The sequence below is a fragment of the Anopheles aquasalis genome, chromosome 3 (assembly GCF_943734665.1).
Source record: "Anopheles aquasalis chromosome 3, idAnoAquaMG_Q_19, whole genome shotgun sequence".
NCBI classification, from domain to species: Eukaryota; Metazoa; Arthropoda; class Insecta; order Diptera; family Culicidae; genus Anopheles; species Anopheles aquasalis.
The window spans coordinates 37,026,564-37,034,063 of NC_064878.1; the positions used below are offsets into that span (position 1 = coordinate 37,026,564).

General features: G+C 42.6%; 2 protein-coding genes across 7 annotated transcripts in view; one reads left to right on the forward strand and one right to left on the reverse strand.

Moving 5' to 3' along the window:
- LOC126574157 (Down syndrome cell adhesion molecule-like protein Dscam2) overlaps window positions 1-4,482 on the forward strand; it is a 99,076-nt gene extending 94,594 nt beyond the window's left edge. For all 6 annotated transcript variants that reach the window (XM_050234179.1, XM_050234178.1, XM_050234181.1 and 3 more), the window contains one exon: window positions 1-4,482. This exon is cut by the window's left edge and continues 852 nt beyond it. The gene's annotated coding sequence lies outside the window, so the exon portion shown is untranslated.
- A 683-nt stretch (window positions 4,483-5,165) lies between these two features.
- The window catches only part of LOC126574159 (lysine-specific demethylase lid), a 7,064-nt gene continuing 4,729 nt past the window's right edge, over window positions 5,166-7,500 (reverse strand). The window contains exon 4 of the mRNA XM_050234187.1: window positions 5,166-7,500. This exon is cut by the window's right edge and continues 211 nt beyond it. Coding sequence (XP_050090144.1) covers window positions 6,080-7,500 — 1,421 coding nt within the window. The 3' untranslated portion in view covers window positions 5,166-6,079.

Genomic DNA, 7,500 nt, shown 5'->3' on the forward strand with positions numbered 1-7,500 from the left:
GCTGGATGCTGCAGCTGCACCAAGTGTTCAGACAAACCACCTTTTTCCCCCGTTTTTTTTTCCTTAGCTAGCGAAACTGTCCGATTGTGGAAGCGGTAATGCAACCGATGTTGTTCGATTTCCTTATTAGGCTAGAGAGAAGGTGCACAAATCCCTTTCTGCCATCCGTTGGCTGCGACCATAACTGGACCTACTGTGGTTTTCGAATGTTTGGCGCCTGTTAGTGCTCCCGTTTGGTAAACCTTTGAGAAGGATGAACTATTCCATACAAACGATCCAGTAGTCACGGGGCTGTAGTTTTCAATCGGCGACTCGAATTCGACAAAAAATATTCCGCCATCTTTTTCATGCCGAAAGAGTCACTGAGGTGGCGAATCTAATGCAAAACGCGATGCAGGGTGCTTCTGGATAGAAAACTCAAAAGATAAACTCTGATATTTCTTAAAAGATTACTTTGCATCCGCAAGCCGAACACACTCTCAACCGCTGTTCATTCTAAACAGCATCACCATAACTACCGGCTGCTGTGATGTTGGCAATGTATGCCATTCGTTCTTGTTGCTCACGATCAATTTTTGCTTTTAGTTTTTGAGCTACTCGGACAGAAATTAGAAATGCCAATTATTGCTCAAAACGGTTCGAGATATTTTCGAATCGAGTTTTCGAACGTTCAAAAACCACAGTAGAAGGGCAGCATTCCACCTTATTAACAACATGGCTAAAGAAAGTGTGCCAAACATAATTGAACAATATTTTTTTTTTTTAAATGGCACCAATTCTGACTCCATCCTCCTGGTTCGTTTGCTTTGCCCATCTGTACGCCTCTTCAAATGAGTTGCCTTCGATGGACGTTATGAAAAATTGTGCGGCCGCGAGCTGCCTCATCCCTGTTATCGTAGTTAAAACGATTGTATAGCCTTTAAGAGGTTGGTTTTTTCCCATTGCACACCAGTAGGCCGGAGACCTTTTTGTTTTGCAAACCGGAAGCACACTACCACACTACGGCCGGAAGCGGATTGTGCGGCAAATGGCGCAACGCGTAACACAGTGTAAGATCGATGAATGTATGTATATTGTGTAGTTAAAATGAGCAGTAACGACAGTAAAACGCAACTCGAGCTAGGAGCCGATATTGAACAATGACGAAGCGCGAACAAATTTAGACAACTTACTGGGAATCTTCTTGTGAGTGGTTTTATAATCTGTGTATAAAGACTGAACTTTCCCTTATTAACACCTCCTAGCAGTAAAGTACACAACCAAACTATAGCCCGAACTCAAACTCGGCAACGGCACAAAGGAACTAACATGTAAGGTAACACAATGTGACACTCCTGGACACACACGACTGACGACACGTTCCTTACGTTGTGTCGCAAATGGCTGCGCAGCTCGATGTGTCTGTCTGTCTCCGTCAGTGTTTTTTGTCAGCGTAGAAGATCCTTCATTCCCTTTTCTCGATAATTTACCTTTTTATGTAGCGAGCCCGAAATCGAACGAAATGAAGAAGGAAGTCGGGTGGACACACGCTCCCAGAGCAGGAAATCAGTAGCGTATATACCACTACAATCAGATTTACAAAATGGTTGATAACTATAAGGGCCTGTTATCCGATCTTCGATGCTCACAGGCTCACTTCCTCTCTACGATTCGATGGAGATGGCTGAATGAGCTAAGGAGGAGGGAATCGTTCGTTCAAATTACGTCACATCATTAAACGATAAATACCAAGCGAAAAAGGGAATCTCTCCGGTAGCCATTTGCTCTTTTTAGAGAATTCATTGCAAAAGACAAACAAACAAAACAGATAATCCATTCGCGCATTCATGTTTCGCCTCTGTGGACTGTTTATAGATTTTCTCTTTTTTCTACTCAGTCGTTACGCACCGAACGGCATCACGGCTCGACGTGAATGCCGCGAGGTTTTGCTACTGAAGTTTACGGAATGATCCAGGGACAACGATCACGTGTTTATCAGTTTGAACATGTTTTGCAATCGAATTGGACCTGATCTGTGTTGTTTGCGTTGTGCCTTGCATCGCAGTGGTCTCCTCTTTTACTGGGCCCTGGTTTTTGGTTTTTGATACTACAAACGTTGTTAGCTTTCGCGCTTTCGGTTAGCTTAAATTAATGTGTAAATCTGTGGACTTAGGTCAGACGTCGGGCCTACGAAAGCAACTCGGCAAAACCACGTAGAGGACGTGGTCATTACAATACCGCTAGTTTGCAAACACTGTCCCCAGGTTGTTGGAATGTTACAAACACACATACAAAACATATAAATATATTACATAGTTTTGCAATTCGATTACTGTCCCTAAAATACGAAATCCCCAAGGACGTGAGCGTTAGAAAGGCCAAACATCGAAATGTACGAATTTATTTATAAAAAAAGAAACACACAACACAGCCTACTGACAGCAGCAATTCAAAATATAGCAAGTTAAGCGCGCGTGCTCACACTAATATCGTTACTTCGTCAACAAAATGCGAATTACATTTAGCAAACCGGAAACGAACGATACAGTGTAGTCTACTCCCGATAATAGAAAAAAAAAACCCCAACTCCAGTGCAATCCCACTGGGCAAATCCCACTGGAGAATGGAACGAGGCGAAATAATTGATTTTCCTTTAACATTCCGCAACGCGTTCACCGCAGTAGAACCTCTGAAACTCGTGAAAACAATAGAACTCTTCAATAATCATAGCTAGTCACTGGGATATGCTGCAAATGTGCAGATTTTGTAACCCTACATGAACATATTTGCGCTGTTAGAAACAGAGAGAGAGGAGGAGCGTGCGACCGATCTTATTCAAACATAGCATTCTTCTTGGCAGCCATATATTGTTTGAATCCTACAACCGAAATGATAGTATAGCTCGAATGTTGTTTACTTTCAACTAGCCAGTAAGTGCATTTGTGAAATCACACTGGTTTCCAGTAGAAGAATCCCCACAAATTCATAGCAAAGTGAAGTTCATCTACCGATTCTGCCGATACCAATTTATCAAACATCAGATCAGATACAAGATCCGCAATATTACATGCTCAACATTCACACACCACCACCACCACCACCACACCTCACATGTTCACTAGGGTTATAACAGCAACCAATCAGTGATTCAAACCCGGCGTGGAACAAACTGTAGGGAGAGAGTAAGGAAGAGAGAGAAAGCGAGTAAGAATCTTTCGGCATATCTTTTTCGGCCAATTTGTAAAACACTAAGACAGAGTGAGGTTGAGTAAACGGGGAAAAAACGTGACAAGAAAATGAGAAACGGTAGTACATAATAGAAGGAAGTGGAAGACATGAGAAACAAACAAAACAAAAATGGTGATCAAAATTAAGAGAATTTTTTTCTAAACACCCATACAAACTGAGTAAAAAAGCAGGAAACATAAAACTAAGTAATAGACATGCGCAAGCATCGACACACTATTAAAACAAATAAACAGAAACTGCCCACATGAATTATACACCGTGTTTGGGGTTAAGTATCACACATTGAAAACCAAACGAGGAAACAACAACTTTTGAATGGAATCAAGTGCTAACCTAGGTGATTCAGTTTCACTTTCACGTCAAAAAAAGTCAAAACTCAAATAAAATGGTATAAGAAAGGCAACTTACTAAATACTAAGAGCAGCACACGCCAACGCGCGAGTGCAGCAGAGATACAGCAAGAAATAAACTGGGTAAATAGATATTATATACAGAAAACGAGATATATGTGTATGGCAGAGACATCAAGTGGAAGGTACGAGCATAAACAATGCATTCTGTTTGATAGAAAATAAATGTATTCGCCGCCGTGAACCACAGCAAAATCAAAGCCATGGGAGGGATGGCAACCAAAGGCAAAACAATCTAGATATCTTGTATTACACAGGAAACGGAAACGAACGGAGACACTAGAAACGTAGCGAAACTATTTGCCAAAATTTGAATCAACTAGTCTTCTCACAAACCAAACAAATAGTGTTGTGCAGACGGCATTCGGAATGCTCAAACGATTTGGCCAAACCCCCTATACGGACACTGAAACTCAGAAAGACTATCCCCTTTTTCCTCTGTTTTCATTTCAATAGCAAAACATAAAGCGATACTAAATTATGAGAAACTCAAAAACTCAAAAGAACAAGCCAACTTACTGAAGAAAAAAAACCTATCTGCAATAGAAACGAATATATCACATTTAAAACAAACATCATTGCTCCGTGAAGTCCACCGTTGGAGCACCCGCAACGGTAATGGACTCATTGGAGAAATGCAACAAAGAACTATGTTAAAAGAAATTGGTAATCAGATACATAAGTTAAGGCACAAGAATCTAGTAGACGTTAACTTTCGTGTACGAGCTAAACTACGAGCAAACAGACAGCATGGTGTGCGAAAGCAATGTGAGCCCCCAACAAGCAAACCAGAACAAAACACAAGAAACTCAAAAATATGTTAATAAAAATGAAATTGTTTGTATTTACAACTGCTCCCTGGTATGGCTATGATCCGAAATCAAACATCAAGTTTACTTACTTCTTTTTCAAGCGCTCCAAGTGGTGTCTAGGTCTTTGTCCTACAGTCAACATTTTTCTAAACCTTCATACCTTAAACAGCGAATCACCAAGTGGCAAATAGGATATTTAGTGATACTTACAGAACTCCTTTGAAAAATAGTGTTGATTCAATTGATGTAACCAAGTACTATCTGGAAACAGACACCAACAGATTAATGGAAAACTAAGCGAGTGGATTAGAAAATAATAGAAAAAGTATTGATAATCTTACTTTAGCAACCGCAGAAAGAATAGCTGGAAAATGTTTTTCATTAAGTTTAGTCAAACTATTACTTTAAATTTCGTTAGTGTTTCTTAGGAACAATTGAAGAATAATTGTAAAGATTGTACCTAATGATAAATGATTCATTTTGCGAATTGATATTTGAGCTTGAGCGTCAATAACGACCATCTAAAGCCAAACCTGTGTCCAAAGATAAATATTTATTATATAATATACAAAAAATCGACCATACCTACCGCCAAAGAAACCCAAAACAATCTAATTATTTAGTGCAGCATTTTGTCATCATGTACCACAGTGGGATGTGTTTTGACGTAGTCCCTATATTAAGAACTTATTAGAAACAAATTAAGATACACGCGTTTAATGGGAACGAAATGTCTATTAAAAGCACATCATACACATTATCCATTCGTACAGAACTTCGAACTAATCGGCTCAGTTCGTCATATTTGAAACTATAATTACCCAAAGCTAAGGCTACGAAACATCGATCTCCTCTCCAAACGCAGCATCCAGCACACCGGATGTGGAGTTCGGAGCTCATGGAGCAAGTTACTCGCCATGTTTTCGCAACTTTCATTAGCAGATGTGAAATAGTTGGCCCTGAATTGGGCCGATGCAAGATACCGCGACCGCGAAGGATTTTTACTACAACGATGAATGTTTGCCATGTGTGTGTTTTGTGTGGTGTAGTTTGTTTTTTCTCTCTCTGGTTCTCTCTCTCTCTCTCTCTCTCTCTCTCTCTCTGCTAAATGTTACGCTCTATCAATTGTGGAACTACCCGAGGGCTTCAAACTTATGTACTATATATCATAAAATAATAGTCTAGAATCTAATAATTTAATCAAACTACTAACGTCACACTATCGCGCATCAATCATCAAGAGCTGGGGGATCGGTTTTTTTTTTCTACTCAATCGCTCAATTGTTTTCTCTCACGCTCGCTCGCTTCCGCTCCTTACTTCGCTGTCCTGTGCTCTCATACACGCGGCTGTGCAGCTTTTATTTGCTCCCCCGCGACAGGTACGGGGGTTCAGGTGGGCCGATAATGGGGTTCTACTCACACACATACACGCTCGACTCGACTACAACATATGGGAGAGTTTCGCCGCTGGTAGCGAAGATCATCAGTAACAGGATCTTTGTGTGTTTGTATGTGTATATGTGTGTGTGGTTAAGATATTCGATTTCAGTTCTGCTAGCCACTCACTATCTGCATTTGCGTTGGTTTCACAATCTGCCTAATGACCTTGCGCTTCATACCATTGGCTCATCATAAGCCGGGCGTATGATTACTGGACTGCTGCTGTTGTTCCTGGTCCCTTTTCTCCTGCTGCTGCTGCTGCTGGTAGGCCATCGCAGTACTACCACCATTGTTGTTGTTTTTACCATTTGAATGAGATACATTACGACTAACGCCTGGGAGCGAACATTCAAACGATTGACTAGAACTCTCGGTACTGACTACCGCTGTCGCCGTGGTCGACGAACACGGTGATGTTGCTGCTGTTGTTGCTGTTGTCGAAGATGATGTTGCTGACGACGTGCCTTTTGTTCCATTGCGTGATTTAGCCTCTACATTAACCCTATCATTTTCCTCCTTTTCTTCGCTTTTTGTCGTTTGGTGGTCCTTTTCAAATGGTTCCACCTTGGACTTCCAGTAACCGTTCATGTCACCACCACCAGTTCCGAGTTTCTGCTCATCGTCATCGTCGTCGTCCTCGTCATCGGGAGGCTTGCAACCATGGCGGCAACCATTCTCACCCACATCACCCTCATTTTCCTCATCCTCCACTTCCTCTTTCACATCATCCACCGCATCATCGTCGGCCTCCTCCCCTTCCTCCTGTTCCTCTTCCTCCTCCTCTTCCTCCTCCTCGTCATAGTGTTCATCGAACTTTAGCGAAAAATCATCAAAACTGCTACTGGTGACCCGCCCATCGCACGTAAAGTCTTCGGTGCCGAGCGTTTTAGTTTGCAGCAGTTGCTCCAACGACGATATGCTGCCATTGTTGTTCAACGGTGAGGAGGACACCTGCTGCTGAGGATCGGCTTGAGACAATTTTGGCGATAACCTTGGCTCCTGCTTGAAACAGCGTGCCTGGTGTCGCTCGTGATGCCGGCAATGGTGGCGTTGTTTGCGTCGGTACCTCCGCAACGCGTTTGCTTTCGTTACCATTTCGTAGCACTTGGCACAGTGATAGATCACACTGTCGCTGCTACCGCTGCTCTTGGAATCGTCATTGCATTCGATCGTTCGCCGCCCACCACCGATATTGCTTTTATCAACGATATCGTTCCATCCGGGCATCAGCTTGGCGCGTAACAAGCGCTTATCATGCTCCCCAATACAATTGTCCTCCTTGATCTTCTTCATCACCATTTCCATGCTGCCCGCCAGGGGTTGATCTTCTCCGAGGATGACCGAGATCGAACCGTTCCGTTTTCGCTTTAACGACGCTGCCGACTCAGCTTTGCTATCGCACTCTGCCGCTCCACCAATAGCACCACCACTCGCTCCGATAAAGCCCATCGAGTTAAACAGTAACCGTTGTCCACCGTTCCGATTGTAGCAACTACCACCGCTGCCATTACCGCTACTGGCCGCTGTCATGCCGAGGATCGTCTCGCACAGTAGCTTGCTTTCCACTTCAACGGGCAACATTTTTGCCCGATTGGCCAGATTTTGCAGTG